Source organism: Pipistrellus hanaki, assembly GCF_964339955.1.
Source record: "Pipistrellus hanaki genome assembly, chromosome: X".
Taxonomy (NCBI): domain Eukaryota; kingdom Metazoa; phylum Chordata; class Mammalia; order Chiroptera; family Vespertilionidae; genus Pipistrellus; species Pipistrellus hanaki.
The window spans coordinates 29266679-29287976 of NC_140524.1; the positions used below are offsets into that span (position 1 = coordinate 29266679).

The 21298-nt window shown below is 43.5% G+C and overlaps 1 protein-coding gene across 1 annotated transcript in view; it reads right to left on the bottom strand.

The window, feature by feature from the left end:
* Positions 1 to 16209, bottom strand: part of PRR32 (proline rich 32) — a gene marked incomplete at both ends in the record, with an annotated part of 62346 nt that extends 46137 nt beyond the window's left edge. Inside the window, 2 exons of the mRNA XM_084870834.1 lie at positions 13974 to 14007; positions 15961 to 16209. Coding sequence (XP_084726960.1) covers positions 13974 to 14007; positions 15961 to 16209 — 283 coding nt within the window. The remainder of the gene's footprint in view (positions 1 to 13973; positions 14008 to 15960) is intronic.
* Positions 16210 to 21298: the final 5089 nt, after the last annotated feature.

Here is a 21298-nt window from a genome sequence, read left to right on the forward strand (position 1 = left end):
CACTTTAATTAAAATAGGTGCTTCAAAGCAAAGGTACACTTTTTAAATGAGATATTTTTAGGTCCTATTATCATCATAAAGGCATTCTTAGATATGCTGTGATAAAATAAAGCCCACCACTTAAGCATCAGAACAGTACAAATTATTTTCTCCCATTACCATCTATTTTACCCATCTCTCCTCACTCCTAGCACTTTCAAATTGTATATTACCTGCTAAAAGAACTTCATTCCACATATAATCTCTTCTTTAAATACTTTGGTATGTACTAATACGCATTGTACAAGAGACTGTCACCTTGCTGTCTTTACTCATATCCTGCTCTCAGGGAAAAGCTACTATGAAGTGTTTGATTTGGTAATTTTCAAAGCCCTAGTTGCTTTTAAACTCTATAAAAGGGGAAAATGCCTCAGTGGCTGTGTAGGGCCAAGCAAGAAGACTGCTGATCAATTTTCACACATTTCTATAGAATATGTGGCTGGACAATATTTCTTCCTGTTGTGCATGTTTAAAGAATTAAACTGTAATCATTAATATGAAATACTCTTGTGTCTAAAAGAAAACTAGAGGCCTGCAGAAGAAATGAAATCTTCTGACTTTCCCTAGACTCAAATTAGCTTGGTGTGAATTTGACCTAAATTAGATATTTTGGGGGGCTGTCTTTTTGTTGTGTTGCATTCTTAATAGAAAAACCAAGCTAAGGTTTTTCTATTTGCTCTTTCTGGGTTTGAAAGAGAAAATGGAGTATAAAAATTTCAATCCTTGAGATCTAGTCATAGTCATTTCCCTCCTTTCTGTACCCCTTTTTGACTTTTTTTTTACCTTTGGAGGAAAAAATTAGAAATTTATTGCACTAGACAAAACAAAGTTAGCCTGGGAAATGAAAGAAAGAAAGGAATTGGGAAGGAGTGGTAGAAAATGACATCATATCCAGAATTAAATTACAGCAAAGGAAAAGCTCATCTCAGCCACCAAGGAGGAGGGCTCAATGTAATAGCAATCTCACTGTCCTAGTCTTAACATTGACATTAATATCAGAAAAAGTGCAGTAAGACAAGGGTGCTATACCTTAATGTATGAACTCATAACACATTTATGCTCAAGCTCCTGGCTCATATTTAATATCGGTAACATGAATGAAGGATGCAGCATCCTAAGATGGCTGGAAATTTTACAAAAAACAACAACACAGAAACATAGCTGTTTTGGTGTAGAGTAAGTCCCTTTTTAATGTTGTCATTAGGTTCTGCAACTTTAAGTGAAACTTATTTTACCATAGGCTACTTGATATAAACAAGAGTTAAGTTCCTATGGCATCTCATCAATGTTATAGCAAAACAATGTTGAACAAAACTTTATTTGATGACCTGCTATATAGGCCTTATATGCAGTTACCATAACTAATTTTTTTTTTCATTTCAGAAGGAAATGGAGGAAATAGACCATCTCTTCTTTTAAGAAGTATATATACATATTTAAAATTACAGTATACTAAGTAGTATATATATATATTTAAAATTACAATATACTCAGATCAAGAAATATGGGTGGGGTTTGGAGATTTAAGCCCAGCTTCAACATTTACTTATTGAAAAGTCTTGAATAACCCATTTCTGTTTCTGAATGTCAGTTTGCTTATTGTCAAAGGATAATCTGTTTTGTGGTCATCAATTTAAATAATGGGAGTCATGTTGCTATATGAACTAAAAAATGCTAGGAAAAATATGAGGAATCCTATCTAATAAAAGAGTAGTATGCAAATTAACCACCAAACCATCATACCTAGAAGCCACGCCCACAAGTCATAGTCAATCAGGAGCGAGTGTGCAAATTAACCCCAACCAAGATGGCTGTGGCCACTGAAAGAGCAGGAGGGAGACTTGGGTTTCCCCTGCGATGGAGGAAGCCAAGCTTTCTGCACACCCTAGAGGGCTCAGGCCTCTGCTTAAGGCTACAAAGTTTCAATTATAGAAGATAAATTCCAACTGAAATGGCTGCTGCCACAGAGCAAGCAGAAGACTTGGCTCCACTCCAGGCTACAAAGTTTCAATTATAGAAGATAAATAAATCCCAGATACCAAGGCCTGTACTTGGGTCACCTGGGGAGGGGGCGGGGGGGGGTGCCCAGCCTGCAACCCACCACAGGCCCCTCACCCAGGCTGCCCAACACCCCAAAGGAACCCCTACCCTGATCTGGGACACCATTCAGGGAAAATCAGCCAGCTCCCACCCATGCACCAGGCCTCTATCCTATCTAATAAAAGAGTAATATGCAGATTGACCATCACTCCAACACAAAAGATGGCTGCCCCCATGTGGTCAAAGATCCTGCCCCCATGTGGACAGAAGATGGCTACCACAAGATGGCCAGCTGGAGAGGGCAGTTGGAAGGGACCAGGCCTGCAAGGGAGGGCAGTTGTAGGCAATCAGGCCAGCAGCGGAGGGCAGTTAGAGGTGACCAGGCCAGCAGAGGAGAGAAGTTGGGGACAACTGGGCCTGTAGGAAAGGGAAGTTAGGGGGGACCCAGGACTGAAAGGGAGAGTAATTAGGGGCAAATAGGCTGGCAGGGGAGCAGTTAGGCATCAGTCAGGCTGGCAGGGGAGTGGTTAGGGGATGATCAGGCTGGCAGGCAGAAGCTGTTGGGGACCATCAGGAAGACAGGCAGGCAAGCAGTTGGGAGCTAGCAATCCTGGATTGTGAGAGGGATGTCTGACTGCCCGTTTAGGCCAGATCCCACTGACATCAGGCCTAAATGGGCAGTCGGACATCCCTCAAGGGGTCCCAGATTGGAGAGGGTGCACTGCGCCTCTAGTAATATATGAGAGACAAACACCTTTCTGAAACCCTCAGGTGTTCCACATACATGGTCACTTACTTTTCTATCTCTGGCAACATTCCGATGGAAAAAAATAACAAAGGAAGAGAACCAGATATAAATATACCATAGGCAGAGAGAGAGATTTAAGAATTCCTTCACAATAACACAGCATCATTGCATGAAAACTTAACATGGGAAATTTACTATATGTAAATCTGCAGAGTTTCACTGAAATGAATTCTTTTGGAGGTTTGTGATCTTAACAAACTTAAAAGGTGATGAAAAAAAAAGGTAATCCAAATGAGAAGGGAAAATACCTAAACAATAGATAACAATATTAGAGTGGATAATATGCAAGTAATACCAGAAGGGAATAACAGTTGAAATTTATTGAGAACATACTATAAGCTAGGAACTGAGCTATAATTTTTTTCTCCCCAGTATTTCTTATATATTTACTAGAGGCCTAGTGTAAGAAATTCGTGCACTGAGAGGGGTCCCTCAGCCTGGCCTGTGCCCTCTCACAGTCTGGGAGCCCTTGGGGAATGTCTGAATGATAGCTTAGGCTTGTTCCCTGGGGGGAGTAGACCTAAGCCAGCAATCTAACATCCTTAGTGCTGCCATGGAGGCGAGAGAGGCTCCCACCACCACCTCTGTGCTTGCCAGCTGTGAGCCCAGCTTCTGGCTGAGCAATGCTCCCCTTGTAGGATCAGGCTGAAACCTGCTCTCCAGTATCACTCAAGGGGTCCCATATTGCAAGAGGGTAAAGGTCAAGCTGAGGGTCCTCATCGGTGCATGATCATGGCCTGGGCGAGATGCAGGAGGTTGGCCAGCCAGAGAGGGACCATAGGAGGGGTTCAGGGCATGTCTGGCCCATCTTGCTCAGTCCAGATCGGCCAAAATCCAGCTTCAAGCTAACCTACTGGTCTGAGCGTCTGCCCCCTGGTGGTCAGTGCATGTCAAAACGAGAGGTTGAGTGGCCTAAGCATATCATTAGCATATTATGCTTTGATTAGTTAAACGGTTGACTGGCCAACTGGACACTTAGCATATTAGGCTTTTATTATATAGGATATACATATTTATGAACAAACTTTTTCTAGGATTCAATTAATAGTGTATCTAAGCCATCTGTGTTTGTGTAGGTCCTTTAAGGACAACTCTTTTCTTTGTCATCTAATATGGGTCTGTGGTAGGCAGTTAGACAACCATGATTAGAGCAAGGATGATGGGCCAGGCATAGAAGGTCATCAGGGTGGAAGGCCCTAGGTGCCTAACAATGAGCAAAACTGGGAAAACAAGTATCTTGTCCCCAGGATAAACTTTTCTCCCCTAGCATATTGCTGGTAATGCAGTTTAGACCTTCTCACCATTCATATTACTGGTCATGAGGTTTGGACCTTCCCTTGACCTTTCCTCCCCTGGCATTTTGATAGTCATGCAGTAGACCCTCTTAGAGGTGGAACAAACAAGGGAGCTGGATAATAACCCATTAAGCATTAAGTTCCTAGAGCAATGAGGTTCTGACCTGCATCAAATACACCAAGGCCTCAGTTGTGTTTCAGCTCAAGGCCCAGAAAAGCAGCAAAATCAGACAAACAATCCCATAGCTGACTTCAAGATCAGCTGCATTGAATAAGAACAACTTGCTCTGGTGCTGTCTAATCAGTAGAGACCACAACCCTGAAAAGACACACCTAGAAACCTGATGAATATTCTATAAAATCTTCCCCTGAGACCTCCAGATAAATACCCTCAAGATGAAGGACCCAGTGCAACTCTTTATGGAATATGCCTATGTCTTTCCCCATCCCCTTCTCCAATCCTCTTCCCCAAAAAGCACTTTCCTTGCCTCTTTCCTTCTCCCAAGCTCTAAGGACTCTTCTTTTGCCTCTGTAAGTTGTTTTGTCTTTTGAGCCCATTTTTTCTAACTTTGTGATTTTTCAAATAAAATTTATCTTATTGTTTGAGTCTTGCCTTTGAATGCTTTCTGATCCAGAACTCAAATACCAAGGTTGCTGAAGCAAGGTCTGGTCTGACTCCTCTAGTATAACATCTAGTGCCATTGCAGTGTCAACAGGTCCAGACCAAGTACATAACCAATAAATATATAATGAATTGGATTATCAGAAACCTTGCCAACGGAAATTCTCACAAGAGAAGGGAAAAGATTAAAAGCATCAGAGAAGATCATGAAGTAGAAGTAAGAAAGCATCCTGTATTATAAAAGGCTAATATGCAAATGACCAAATGGCAGAACAACCAGTTGCTATGATGTGCACTGACCACCAGGTGGCAGATGCTCAATGCATATCTGCCCCTTAGTGTTCAGTAAACTCCCACAGGACTCACAGCTGGAGAGCACAGTGGTGGTGGCGGGAGCCTCTCCTGTCTCCGTAGCAGTTGGACATCCCCTAAGGGCTCCTGGACTGAAAGAGGGCACAAGCTGGGCTGAGGGACACCCAGAGTGCATGAATTTCATGCACCATGCCTCTAGTATTTATATAATATCATAGGTGGATGAAACTGAGACAAGTCAGTAAGCCAGGACAAGTGGAATAAGGAAACTGAAACAGAACGGATAGCTGATCAAACTAACAGAGCAATTTACAACAGATACAGAAGATCACCTCCCTAGAAATGACATCTACACCTCAGTTGTATTTCAGCTCCAGACCCAGAGAAACAACAAAACCAGGTAGGTGACACCAGGACCAGCTTTGATAATTGATGATCCCCTGCCCTGACACTGAGAAATCATTGAAGACCATGGTCCTGAAGGAGTACACCTAGAAAACTGATGAATATTCTGCTACAACTCTCCACTGAAGCCTCTCCTAAGTTTCCTGTCTGGAAGAGAGAAATAAAAGTCTCAAGACAAAAGACCCAGCCCATGTTCTCCCTCTGGGCAGCAGCCCCCACCATTCCCTTTACCCTCTTCCCACATTTCTTCCCCACAGGTGTGTATCTCCTCTTCTTTATGGGACTCCACATTACTGCAACCTTGGGAGCAATGGCCAATGGCAGCTCATTACAGGCTGATCCCCTGAACTAGTTCCCAAGGAACCCTTTGTTCTGACGTCCCAGAGAATTAGGGAAGCCCAGCCTAGGTTCTCCTTTTGTTTCTTCTATGCTACGCTCTTTCTTGTTTTACATCCCCAGCTTTAATAAATGTTTCCTCATGATCATCTGGACTCTTAATTTTTCCTGCATGTAGTCAAGAACCCACACACTACCAGCTGGCCCTAGGCAGACTGGCCAAGGGCCAGGTCCCCTTTACAGTAACAAAGGGAATATTTTACAAATTCCTGGGCATTACATTACATCTACACTTTTCTTCAAAAATATTTAAAGGCATAGCAACTCTAGACACAATGGTTTTAAAATACTTTTTAGTTGAAGAGTGAGATTGGAGGGACTTGATGAAGGAACTAACACTTAGAGGATTTCAGATACTAAGACCCACTTTACAATCTAAACCAAACTTAGATCTAAGAGCTGCAGCCCAAGGAAATATTTCCTAAAAATTATATGTTGGGTTCCTATCAATAATAGATATGTCAAGATGTGCTGAACATCTGTTGCTATATATTTTTACTAGAGGCCCGGTGCATGAAAATTCATGCACTGGATGAGGGGGTCCTTCAGCCCAGCCTGCCTCCTCTTACAGTCTGGAACCCTCAGGTGTAGGAGGCAACCTGGTGATCAGGGGAAGGTGACGCCCCATCACACCTCTGCTGGAGCCACTGCCAACGTGCAAGCCTCGGCTGGCACGGGTTACCTGGGCCTTAGGCAGCCCTGGGCAGCTAGGCAGCTGCCACCAGAGCCTTGCTTGTGCCTCCGGCTGGTCCTGGGTGGCTGGGGAGCTGAGGGACTTGGGGGACTCTGAAGGCAGGCACAGGGCAAGGCCGGGCCCACCTAGGGGTAAGCCCAGCCTTGCCACATGCCTGCTGCCCCCAGCAGGGCTGAGGGGACTGGGCACTGCCATCTTGTGGCTTTGGGTGCCTCCATCTTTGAAGGTGGAACAGTCAATTAGCATATTCCCACTTATTAGCTGTAGGTGCTGCCATTTTGAGGGTGGGGTAGTCAATTAGCATATTACCTCTTTATTGGCTCTGGGTGCTGCCATCTTTGTGGGTGGAACAGTCAATTAGCATATTCCCTCTTTATTAGATAGGATAAGTATTCTATAATGTCTTTGGTAATGTTAAAAACTTGATAATTTTAATCACTGTATTGATAAAGGGATATTTAAATGTAAAATGGTATCAGCAGCATTTTCCTAAACTTTTAAATGGGAGAACTAAGGATTTAGGAAATAGCATCCTTGTCCTGATTAGATGCTTAATAAATCATAGTAGATAGGAATAAGTTTCAAGTTGGAGTGATTTTAAGAAGGAACTAAGAAACAACATTGAGTGAACTCTAATATGTCATGTAATATATTGAGTACCTTACCTATATTATCTCATTTAATCCTTACAGTAAGTCTGTAATGTAGACACTATTCCACCCTCCATTAAACAGATGAAACTGAAGCTTGTGTTAAATTATCCAAGAACATAGTTTTGTTTTTGTTTGTTTGTTTTTTTAGGGACTAAACTGGGATTCAAACCAGGGTCCAGTATGATGCCAAAGCCTGTCTTGTCCCACTACATTTGCTGCTGAAACTCTACAAAAGCAGTATTATTACAATGGATATGGGAGTGCTACATTTGCCTCAGAAGGATGGCAGAGTTTTCTAGCACCAGGCTATTTTATTATACCATTTATTCCCATGGGCCATACAGGAAGAGTACCCAAATTATCACACATAAAAGATCCCAACTCCTCTGTATGTGTAAGGTTTTAATCAAAGCCAGTTTATAATTTTTTTTTTTTTTTTTTTTTTTTTGTGTGTGTGTGTGTGTGTGTGTTTAAATAGTCTTTCTTAGGAACAATAATAAGAAATTTTGGGTGATAGAGGTGTCACCCATCTACTTGGACCAACTAAAAGCAGAGTATTTTATGGGAAGCACAATAAGAAGATTCCTCAAAGGGACATTTCTGAAGCTAAAAGTGCAGTGCTTACTTTTTCAACTCAGAATTATTTAGGAGCTTTCTATATTACTGGTATTCAACTAGCATAAAAATCTCACTTTGGTAAGTAAGGTATTAAAAAACCTGCTGTATTATTCTGTAAAGAATTATATAAATAAAAGGTGGCTAAGTTATTAATATCAATCATATAGTTACCTTAAGACTAGGATGTATTGATGTTAAGGATCAAAAATAAATCCGCTTAGTAGTCATCATATTTATTTTTATGCAGTTTTTATTTTTTATAAATAATACATGACCATGTCTTTAAAAGTCAAAGAAAGAAAAACAGCAGCCCACCTTCCCAAATCATCTCTAACCTCAAGTACCATTCCCCAGGCTAAGAGCTTTCAACTCTTGTAGATGTTGTTTTTGATATTTATCTTACTATTTCTAAATAGCATGCTTATAACATGCATTTCTTCATTTTTAGATATTATCTCCTGACTTTTTAGTTTGGCATATGAGTAATACTATTAATCATCATTTTAAACATCACTTTTCCACTTGTGTGATGCTTTAACTGGATATAATTTTTAGGTTGGAAATGATTTTCCTTTTGAATTTTGAAAATATTTCTCCAATTTTATCTACCATCCAGTGTTCCTGTTGAGAAAATGTATTCTTGTTTCAAATCCTTTGTCTCTTTTTTTATTTTATTAGTTTTTCTGTTTGCTTGTTTTGTTTCCTCAGGGAAGCTTTTAGGATTTACTCACTGAAATTTCTGAAATTTCACAATAATGTGCCTTGGTATAAGTTTCCTCCATTCATTATATTTGGTTGGCACGTTCATTAAGAAAATTCATGTCCTTCACTGGTGGGAAACTGTATTTTATTATTTTACTAGAGGCCTGGTGCACAAAATTCATGCACGGGGGGAAGGGGGGTTGTCCCTCAGCCCAGCCTGCACCCTCTCCAATCTTGGACTCCTCAAGGGATGTCCAACTGCCTGTTTAGTCAATCGGACATCCCTTTCATAATCTAGGACTTCTGGCTCCCAACTGTTCACCTGCATGCCTTCCTGATTGCCCCTAACTGCTTCTGCCTGCCAGCCTGATCACCCCCTAACCACTCCATGCCAGCCTGATTGATGTCTAACTGCTCCCCTGCCATCACGTGTGCCCTCAACTTCCCTCCTCTGGCAGCCTGGTCACCCCTAACTTCCCTCCCCTTCAGGATTAATCGCCTCCAACTGCCCTCTCTTGCAGGCCTGGTCCATCTCAACTGCCCTCCCTTGCAGGCCTGGTGCCTCCCAACTGCCCTCCCCTACTTGCCTCATCACCCACAACTACCCTCCCTTCCAGGCCTGGTCTTTCCAAATTTCCCTCCCCTGCTGGCCATTTTGTGGTGGTCATCTTGTGTCCACATGGAGCAGGATCTTTGACCACATGGGGGCAGCCATATTGTATGTTGGAGTAATGGTCAATCTGCATATTATTATTTTTGATAGGATAGAAGCCTGGTGCATGGGTGGGGGCCAGCTGGTTTGCCTTAAAGGGTGTCCGGGATCAGGGTGGGGGTTTCCTTGAGGCATGGGGTGGCCTGAGTGAGGGGCCTGTGGTGGTTTGCAGGCCAGCCACACCCCCAGAGACCCAAGTGGAGGCCCTGGTATCTGGGACATATTTACTTTCTACAATTGAAATTTGTAGCCTGGAGTGGAGGCTTAGGCCTGCTAGGGCAGATGGAAAGCTTGGCTTCTTCAATTGCTAGAGAAATCCAAGCCTCTGTGGCTGTAGCCATCTTGGTTGGGGTTAATTTGCATACACACTCTGATTGGCTGGTGGGCGTGGCTTATGGGTGTGGCTTGTAAGGTGGAGTGATGGTTACTTTGCATATTACTCTTTTATTGGATAGGATTGATAATTGCCACTCTTGTGATAATTTTTCAGGCATTTATGGAAATTCTATTGTGATGGAGTAGGACCTCCTAAGCTGATGTGTTTTCCTATTGTGGACAAAAAAGTACTACAAACTAAATCTGACAAACTCAGGGGAAGCCTATATGTCAGCTTTGCAAACTCAGAGACCTAGAGTTACTACATAGAATGGTCTCAAATTAACACTTTTTAACTAAAAGTAGTTCTTGGCAGATAGTCATTCCATAGGTCCATATTTTTCCCTAATAAATGTCAATCTTTACCTTAACTGAGCCTGTCTATTGTGTGTGTGTGTGTGTGTGTGTGTGTGTGTGAGTGTGTGTGTGTGTTTTAATATATTTTTATTGGTTTCAGAGAGAAAGGGAGAGGGAGAGAGAGAGAGAAACTTTAATAATGAGAGAGACTCATGGATCAGCTGCCTCCTGCATGCCCCATAATGGGGAGTGAGCCCAAAACCAGGGCATATACCCTGACCAGGAATCAAACCAGTGACCTGTTGGTGCATGGGTTGACAATCACTGAGCCACACTGTCCAGGCTCTGTTCTCTTTTTTTATCTAAGAAAATAGTGCTGATAACATATCTTTGGCATATCAAAGTAATTTCCTTTATTCTGAACCCCTCAAAGCACAACCACCTGCCAGAGCCAAAACACAAATTGTCAGGTTAATTGTTCATTGTTAACTATCCTATACATACCTACCTAAAAGAAGTGTCTATTGTTTTATTTTTTTATCCAGTCTCAGAGGTCTCCCTTACCTCTGCTTTCTCCTGCCTCCCTAATCTATCATCAGTAGATTTAATGCAATGCATGCTTCCTCTTTTAATTATCTACAATAATAAAAGAGAAACATGCAAATTGACCATCACTCTGCTACGCCCACCAGCCAATCAGGAGTGAGTATGCAAATTAACCCAACAAAGATGGTGGCAGCCATGGAGCTGGAGTGAGCAGTTGGCTTGGGTTTCCCCCAGAGATGGTGAAAGCCAAGCTTCCAACCTTCTCTGGCCACTGCTGAAGGAGAGGCTGGGACCCAGGCTTACAGCTCACCCTGGCCTCTGCTGAAGGAGGGGCTGGGAACCTGGGTTGCTGGGGACCGTGGCTAGCCTGAAAATGGCCCTCAACCCTTCACCCAGGCTGGCAACACCCCCATGGAGTGAGGATCCCCAATGGGGGACATGGCCAGCCTGCAAACAGCCATCAGCCCCTCAACCAGGCTGGCCAGGCACCCCAGTGGGTTCCCCCACCCTGAAGAGGGTGTGGCCAGCTTGAAAACAGCCCTCATCCCCTCATCCAGGCTGGCCACGCCCCCCAGCAGGGACCCTCACCCAATAGGGTCATTGCCAGCCTGCAAACCACCACAGACCCCTCATCCAGGCTGCCCCACGCCCCAAGGGAAGCCACAGTCTGATCCAGGACACTTTTCAGGGAAAACCAGCCAGCTCCCACCTATGTACCAGGCCTCTATCTATACTCATAAAAGGGTAATGTGCTAATTAGACTGGGAGGCCATCCAGGAGACCTTCTGAAGATTCTTCTGGACAAAGCCATGATGGCAGGGCCAAGGTAGAGGCAGTTAGAGGCCAAGAAGGGATGGCAGTTGTGGGTGATCAGGCCGGTGGGGGGAGGCATTGGGAGTGATCAGGCCACAGGGGTGCAGTTGGGAGCAAGCATGCTGGCATGGGGGGTAGTTGGGGATGATCAGGCTGCCAGGGGGGCATTTGGGTGCAAACAGGCCAGCCGTCTGGGTCAGGTGGGCACAAGCAGGTTGGCAGGCAGAGTGGTTAGGGGCAATCAGGCGGGCAGGCAGGTGAGCAGGTAGGAGCCAGCAGTCCCGGATTATGGGAGGGATATTCGACTGCCGGTTTAGGCCCGATCCCTGTAAACCAGCAGCAGGACATCCTTCCAGGGGTCCCAGATTGGAGAGGGTGCAAGCCAGGCTGCGGAACACACACCCCCATGCACGAATTTTGTGCACTGGGCCACTAATAATGTATAAAATAAGGTGCAAAACTATTGTTCTTTGGGACATTTTCTCAATTCTTTGAGATTTTGCTTCCCAGCAGTTGTCATCAGTTTGGGTAAAAAAAAACTCACAAAAAAATTATCTACAGGTTTAAATGTTATCCTTTCTGTTGTTTTCAAAGTCTGATATTTTATCTACCTTCTATGCAGTTTCATCAACTTTTTCTTCTAATGATTCTATTATTTTTTTGTTTTGTGCATCATGATGGTGATGATAATGACATCCTGTTTTTCCCCCTCTACTGTCTCTGTTTCTCTGATTGTTTACTTTGATCTGTTTTTCATTTTATAAATTTTCACTTTAAGAGTTTTCCATATTTACAAGTGAGTTCCTGGAAAGCTGGTTGCTATCTCTGCATTTGCATTATCTTCCCTGAGTCAGCCAACCAGCCCAGGCAGAAATCCATCCACTAATCTCTTTCCTGGAATTGTAATATTGACTGTCAGTACTCAAGAAGTTGAGAGCAAGAAAGGGCTGAGTTCATCCCAAAACTAAGGATGTAGATCCCCAGATAATATCCCGGTTTCAGTTGTGGTATTCTCATTATTAGCTGTTATAGTGATCTACAGGTCCAACATCTCTACCAATTTATGTCAGAAGATGGAGTGGATCTGGAGACTAAGTACTCTTTACACAAAATATTAAACACTGCTCTTGTTTTTTCTTTTTGTGTATTATTTTGGTGTTTTGTTTTTTAACCCTGCCCAGATCCAGATTTTTAGAGCTTCAAGATAGTTGAAATTTCTGACCCTTCCTAGGTTCTGAAGACAAAAATGTACTCATTTCATTGCTTTCCTCCATCCTGTTCCTTCACTCCTCTCAGACATTCCTTTCAGTGTCCTAAGTTCTATCTTTTACTACTCTCCCATGGTATTTTCATCTCTCCTCTATTTTTTCCTCTTCCATTTTCTTCAATTTTCTTACTTTTATTTCCTTTTCATCCCTTTAATAGAGTTAATCTGTCATGCTTAACCAAAAGTCAACATTAACTTTATTATCCCATTTGGAAGAGCAAATATTGTCCCTTACTTTACATTCTTTTTTAAAATAAATGTAAATCTTAGAAAACTTAAAAAATATTGGAATGAATTAATTACTTCAAGATTTTTTTTACAGTATAGATTACACATTTTTTATTCTTATTTTTTCAATTTCTCAATTACAGTTGACATTATTAGTTTATATTAGTTTCAGGTATACTGCATAGTGGTTAGACAATCATATACTTACAGACTGTTCACCTAAGTTTCGATAACCAATTGGTATTGTACATAGTTATTACAATATTATTAACTATATTCCCTAAGCTGTGATTTGCAAACCCATGACTATTTTATAAATATCAATCTATACTTCTCAATTCCTTCACCTTTTTCACCCAACCCTCTCCCTTTTGTCAAGCATCAGTCTGTTCTATGTATCTATGAGTCTGTTTCTTTTTTGTTTGTTTATTTTATTCTTTAGATTCCACATGTAAGTGAAATCATATGGTATTTATCTTACTCTTTCTGACTTGTTTTACTTAACATAATACCCTCTAGGTCCATCCAATATATAATATATATGTTACCACTTTTATATTCACTTGCCTATTAATGGACACTTGAGTACTTCCATAGATTGGATATTGTAAATAACACTGCAATGAAAATAAGGCTGCATATGTCTCTTCAAATTAGTGTTTAGATTTCTTTGAATAAATTCCCAGAAATGGAATTGCTGAATCATAAGGCAGTTACATTTTTTTAAAGGTAACTCCATACTGTTTTCCACAAAGGCTGCACCAATCTGAAGTCCCATCAATAGTGCACTAGGGTTCCCTTTCCTCCACATCCTTCTCCACTTGTTGTTTGTTGATTTATTGATAATAGTGATTCTTACAGGTGTGAGAAGATATTTCATTGTGGCTTTAATTTGCATTTCCCTGATGATTAGTGATGTTGAACATCTTTTCATATGCCAGACTTTTACTGTTCTTTATGATTTGTCTAAACTAAGAGGATCTATATCCTTCTGATGTCAGCAATGGGTGCAATTTCTCTTCATGTTTTTCAACAATAAGACTACCACAGAAGGTGTTACTGGCTTGTCTTATGTGGTTCTAGAACCTGTAAGAAGCAGGTGTCATGTAGAACAGGATATGCATCTAATTCTTGAGGCAAAAAATACTTACCTTTCACCAGTAGCAGAGAGCTTATATTATGCAGCTATTTAAAAGATAAGGAAAGCACAAGGGTATTAATAAAACACATAGAATTTAGTGTAGCATAAGCAAGGAAGCAATGAAGAGGGATTTTTCAGAACAGGATACTTTATGCCTGAGGCCATTCTCTTAGGTATAGAATGGAAAATGCTTCCAGAAGATGTCAAAAGATGCAAGTGATAGTTACCAATCCTAATATGTAAAAACCTAGGGTCTGTAACATTCAAAACAACCATAGGCTTAACCCGCTGCCAGGCTAGGTATCCAAAGGAGCAGGAGATGATCAATCAGTGGCAGCAATGACTGGTGAGCAGCTGGAAGGCAGACCCCTTGGTCCCTCCTCCTGGCCTTCAGGCTCCAATCAATACATGGTGGAGGTGGGGAGGAACTGGGGACCTTCCTTAGTAGTCCTGCAGGGCCAATCTCAAGAGGCAGCCAGGCACCAACTGACCAGTGCTGTGGACAGGATCCCGACAGCGCTGTCAGCCTCCTGGAACTTGGCCTTGGGCACTGAGGCCACTTCCCCTCCCTTGGACTGGCTCCCTTAGTAGTCCTGCAGGTTGAATCTGAAGAGGACAGGCCAGGCACCAATGGACCAGCACTGCCAGCACAATCCCAACAGTGTTGCTGGCCTCTTGGGACACGGATAGGGCACTGTGGCCACTTCCCCTCCCTAGACGTTCCTCAAGGAAGAAAAGATAACCTCCAGCAGTGCCAGGGGTAACCATCCATGCCTGACTGCTCTCCCTGTGCTTCCTCCAGGTCACTCCAGCGGGCCCTGCTTCAGATGAAGTGTGATCACTGCGCACGGAAGGAAGGTAGTAAAAAAATAAAAACCAATGACCAAGCAACCAAAGGGATGAAGAAACACTAGACGCACTATGTTCACTTACATAGCTCTAGGCACTTGAATGTGAGCATACAGAAGGAAAAAAGACCTTCAGTGCCTCTCTGCACCACTGTTGGGGTGGGGGGGGGAGGTTGTGTTTAAAACCAAGTGGGGTAACATCGGAATTACCCAAGCAAGTCCCCACCCCCTTCACTTGCCCAGACACCTAGGGTTCCCTTGCAGCTGGGTGGGCTGAGCTCTGCTGAATACTCCCCCACCCAATGCACACACAGTGACAACATGCAACACTGAGCCAAGCTCAAGCAGGACCCACGGCCGGGCTCCTGCAAACTGCCTGCAAAGGCTTCGAGTCCCACCTCAGTGCTCAGTCCCAGGCTCTGGGCAAACGAACGCACCTCGCTGCCAATCAGTCTGGGATATGGGTGGTATGGGCTCTGAGCAAGAGACACCTTGACAGTGATGCCTCATGATGGCATTCCCCCCTCCAGTTCCTCCTCTGTAGCAGCGCAGCATTGGCTCCCCGCATGTAGGGACACAATAGGGTGTGCATTTAATGGGGGAAAGTCAACAAAATAGGGGGGAAGGTGTTAAGGGTCTGTGAGGTTGGGTGGTTGCCCGGAGTAGGTTTGAAGTGTGCTGGGGAAGGGAGAGGAAGGTCCGATTGGGAAACAGCTCAGCACAGTACTTTTTTTATTGTGAACCAGGATGGCGCAGTCTCCCAAGGCTGCCACACCCTCTCAGGGACCTTTGCATCCCACCTGATGGAAGTGCGGGGCAAAAAAATATCTGCCCAGTGGATCCTTTCTCACACCCTGGGCCCCGGGAGGAAAGCGCACATGCAGCATAGCCCTCCATCCTGCAGGTGAAGGGCCCGGAGAGACGCTTTCATTCCTGCACTCCTAGAGCTGCCCTCAGGGGCCCTGAGCTGTCTGGGCCCTGCTAGAGCGCCGGGCCTGGTCGGGCTGGCCAGCTGCCTCCACTGGGGGCACGGAGGGAAGGTGTGGAGCCCCACTCAGCTGCGGGCCCGGGGGTGTGGTGAAGCCACAGTGGTTCTGCTTCTCTCCCTCCCTCCCCACCCCCCACTCCGCAAGCTAGGGCAGCTTTCACTTCTGATTTCCGCTCTGCCAGCCAGAGGCCCGAAGGGCACTGCGCCCCCATTGCCTCAGCCATGGCCCAGGCTGCCACGCTTGCCCAGGTGACCCAGGGGCTGTGAGCATCCTCGGGCACCTTGGAGCTGGAGGAGCTGTGGCACTGCTTCCGGAATGGCATGGGTATGAATGCGCTGGAGTGGCTGCGGCAGGAGTCCCTCAGCTTCATGGTGGTGACATGGGTGAACACGGGCTTCACGGCCGCCATCCCCTAGTGGGTAGTCCCTGAGCAGGTGGCGCTGGCTGTCTCTGCTCTAAGCCTGTGTCATGGCCACCAGCACCTCAAACCCACCTGCACATTGTTCTGTGAGCAGCTGCACATCTGCAAGTTTATGGTCCTGGAGCCTGCAAATTCCTCAAAACTGGATAAAGCACCGGGGATGGGGGGTACAGCAGGTGGGGTGAGGGCTGGGGTGGTAGGGGCAGCAGGCCAGGTGAGGACTACTTCCCCTGTGTTCACAGGCTTTGAGACCTTTCTAAAGTTTGGGAGGTGATTTGGTAGCCTTTCCCCCTAATTCTCCTCAGTGAGCATTTATTGAGCACCTACTGAATACATGGCACTGTGTATGGGAGGAACTAGGTTGGAACCGTGCTCTCAAAGCTTCTGACAGCAGAGAGTGATTTAGAGGCTGAGACAATCTGGGTGTGGCTGCACCAGCATGGGAGTGAGGGGCTGGATGAGGGAGGTTGAGAGGGGAGTGAAGGGGTAGTGAATGTAGGAGGGGTGGAGGAAGAGTAGGCTCTTCTGAAGAAAACAGGCCAAAACGCACTCCCCATGACTATTGAGGACCATTAACCTGGGTCTTCCTCAGCCCCAGCTAAAGGAATCTCTCGGTGTTCATTCCCACAGGATTACAAGCCTGTAGAGTACTCTGTGGCATTTATATTAATAAAAGGGAATAGGCTAATTAGACTAGACATCTTTTGAACATCCTTCTGGACATCCTTCCAGACAAATCCACGGTGATGGGGGCTGAGACAGAGGTGGTGAGGGGCAATCAGGCCAGCAGGGTAAAGCAGTTAGTAGTGAGATCAGGCTGGCATGAGAGGGCAGTTGGGAGCGACCAGAATGGCAGGGGAGGACAATTGGAGGAGAGATCAGGCCGGCAGGGGAGGGCAGTTAGAAGTGATCAGGCAGACAGAGGCAGTTAGGGTCAATCAAGCGGGTAGGCAGAGAGATTAGGAGCAATCAGGCAGGCAGACAGAGGCAGTTAGGGGTGATCAGGCAGGCATTCAGTTGAGTGGTTAGGAGCCAGTAGTCCCAGATTGCAGCAGGTTGTCTGACTGTTGGTTTAGGCTTGATGCCATAGGGGACCTCGATTGGAAAGGGTGCAGGCTGGGCTGAAGGAACCCCTGCCCTGTGCATGAATTTTGTGCACGAGGCCACTAGCAATATACTATATAATCTTAAAGTTGAGTAGCACAAATGAATGAGAATATATGGTGAAATTTCACCAACTTTTGTAAAAATTTGGTGTAAGAATACTTCTATTTGTTAATGAACACTTCTGTTTGAACAAATAAAGTGATTTGGAATATTGAACTATTTCTGCCCCTGGCTCCACCCTGGCCTGTGAACACATTTGGCCTAAAATTAGGGGACAGATGAACAGATGTATGCCTTTATAAAAATCATCTGTAGGCCAGGGAAAGCTTTGGTTGAAATAAATATCGACATCTGCAGATGTAATGAACTGCAGGGTACTGTTTAATATATCTCAGCTTTGCTTGTTTAACATTTATTGAGATTGGGCAATGTGCTGGCAGATGTGCAGAATGCGAGCACAACATGGTTTCTTTCTTCATTTGTATGCCTTTGCTTGCTGAATTCAAGAATCCCAGATTTAACAGATAACAAGCAGGTGAGTATCTACTGTGTTCTTATTATGATGGTGGGATACAAGAAAAAAACAGCAACAACTTAGTCTTATTAAATAAATGAGACTGGTTAATATGAAACAATAAGAGAGCAATGTTTTAACTAAAAAATAAAAGATGATATATTATACAATCGAGTGCTAAATTTTGGGAGGATTAAATTATAACACAAATATTAAAGGAAATCTACGGATAAAGAGGTTACTGCAATCTGGAATACTTAAGACAGAAGAGTCATGGTGAAAATAAAAATAGATTGACCTTCTAATAAATAACCTGTCACAAGTACTGTTAATTTTCAGGATATAGAACATGATAATATTTCCAAGATATCTATATAATAAAAGGCTTGTGGTTGTGACTGAATCACTACCAATGAGCAATGGCTCACTTGCTGTGGGTGGGGCAGGGAGGGGCACAAGCTGCTCACAACAGAGAGCTACTACCCGTGCTTCCCCGAAAATAAGACATCCTCCGAAAATAAGACCTAGCGCATGGAAAGATAAGACATCCCCTGAAAATAAGACCTAGCGCAACTTTGGGAGAAAAAATTAATATAAGACACTGTCTTATTTTGGGAAAAACAGGGTAGCAGCAGTGAGCTACAAGTGGTGGAAGGTGGGGTGGCCTGCAGAGGCAAGTGAAAGTGAGCTACTCACTGGGCCTCTAATCTGCCAGAAACCAATCATCGTCACTAATAGAGAAATGTGTAAAGGGAATCTGGAAGTCTGGAAAGCCTTAATTGCTCTGAATGGTCAAGCTAATCACTCATCGTTTAGTTAAAACATTGGTAGTTAAAGCAACCTCCACCTATTAATCATATGTAAATTCTTGCTGATTGTCTATTATTGGAATTCCCTGCCTAAAGGAAATGGGTGTATCTCATAACCTTAATAAAAGGGATAGCAAAGCCAGAGCTGGGGTAGTTCTCCCCCTAAAGGTGGACTCCTGCCTGGCTCCCTATTTCCCAAATTAATTCTTTTCTAGTCTCTTTTCATTTGAGTGAGGCTTTCTTCAGAACCCAAACCCTGAACAGGAACCCTGAACCATGCGGGATGTGATCTATACTAATCTATACTAATAAAAAGGTAATATTCTAATTAGACCTGGAGACCTTCCAGATGTCCTTCCTGACAAAGCCATAGTGGTGGGGCTGAGGCAGAGGTGGTTAAGGGCAATCAGGCTGGCGGGAGGGGAGTTGGGGGCGAGCTGGTCAGCAGGGAGACCAGGGGGCAGTTGGGAGCAAGCTGCCTGGCAGGGGTGACAATTGGGGGCAAGCAGGGGGTCATGTGGGGGTGATCAGGCTGGCTGAGGGTTAGGCCAGCAAGGTGGGAGGTAGTTGGGGACAAGAAGGCTGACAGGGGCACAGTTAGAGGTGATCAGGCTAGTAGTTGGGGACAGTTGGGGGCAATCAGGCCAGCAGGAATAGTGGTTAGGGGCAATCAGGTAGGCAGGCAGTTGAGCAGTTAGGAGTCAGTGGTCCTGGATTTCGAGAGGGATGTCTGACTGCCAGTTTAGGCCTGATCCCTAACTGCTCAACTGCCTGCCTGCCTGATCACCCCTAACCACTGTTCCCCTAAACTGGCAGTCGGACATCCCCAAAGGTGTCCCAGACAGGACAGGGTACAGGCTGGGCTGAGGAACATCCCCCCCTCCTGTGCATGAATTTTGTGCACTGGGCCACTAGTATTAAATTAAAAAAGTCAATGTTTTGAAAGGATAAATTTATTATGCTCTAATTTCTATAGAAATAAAGTAATATATGGGAAGAATGTATTTCAAAGTTTTAATAGTGATTACACCTGGGGGAAAGAAAATATGAGACTGTAACTTTTCAAATCATATATCTCCATATCACTTATTTTTACACATTCATGATTTACTTTTAAAATTAGAATAGAGTGAGGTCGTATTAGACCTCCCTGTGACACATTTCTTCCTCAATTTTAAACGTACCTGTAGTCCAGGATATAGTTTTGCCTGGACACATGCTGGAAACCAGAATTGCTGGAGTAGGTTTATATCATTAGAAAATTAGAAAAGGTGTAAATATGAATGCAGCAGATATTGAAAGATAAATAGAAAATATCATGAACAACATTATGCTAATAATTTTAAAAACATGGTGTGTAAGTACAAGAAATAAAATTACTGAAATTGATGCAAAAAATGAAACATCTTATTTGTCTTATACAATTGTTAATGGAATCAATATGTAAGGTCTTAATACACACACACACAAAAAAAAAACAACAACAACACTAAATCCAGGCAATTTTATTCATACCAGCCAAAACTTAGAAACAACCAAGATTTCTTTTAGTAGGTGAATGAATAAATAATCTGCAGTATATCTGTACAATGGAATACTATTCAACACTAATAAGAAATGAGCTACCAAGCCAAAAAAAGACATAGAGGAAACTTAAATGCCAATTGCTAAGTGAAAGAAGCTGATTTGAAAAGGCTATGTATCATATGATTCCAAGGACTTACTATATGATCTTCTAGACAAGGCAAAATTGTAGAAATAGTAAAAAGAGCAGTGGTTATCAGGGCTTTAGGGGAAGAGAAGGAAGGAATAATATATGGAGTTCAGGGAATTTTAGGAAAGTGAAACTCTACAGGGAACATAGCATATATATTATGTCCTTTCAAATGTCAATTTTATTCCCTGTACATAGAGTACTCATGTGCATATTCTCCACCTGGTGAACTCATTTCATAATACCCTACTCAAATTCCCTTCTGAAAAACCTGCCTTAGTCTTCAAGGCAGAATTAGTTGCTCCCACTTCTAGGCTTTCCTAGTACTACAGTAAAATGGAAACAAACCATATATATCTTTTTTATTTATTGAATTTTGGGGGGAACAGGTTTTAAATGTATAACTCAATAAAACATCATCCATACACTGCATCGTATGCCCATTGCTCCAAGCAAAGTCTCTGTCCACTGTCCATTCCTATTTCCCTCCTTTTGCCCACTTCCATCCAGCCCTCATCTCCTTTCCCTCTGGCTATCACCACATTGTTGTCTTTATGTACTTTACATAAAGCATGATTGCCTGGCCCTTTTGGCTCTGTGATTGACTATCGACCTATGAACCAGGAGGTCATGGTTCAATTTCTGGTCAGGGCACTTGCCCAAGTTTCGAGCTTGATCCCTGATTATGCAGGAGGCAGCTGATCAATGATTCTCTCTAATCATTGATGTTTCTATCTCTGTACCCTTTTCCCTTCCTCTCTGAAGTCAATAAAAATATATTAAAAAGCATGATTGCTACACACACACACACACACACACACACATATATATATATATATTGCTTATTTTCTTCACCTTCTTTCATCCAGTCCCCCAAAGCCCCCCTACTCTGACAGCTGTCAGCCTGTTCCATGTATCCATCTCTCTGTTTCT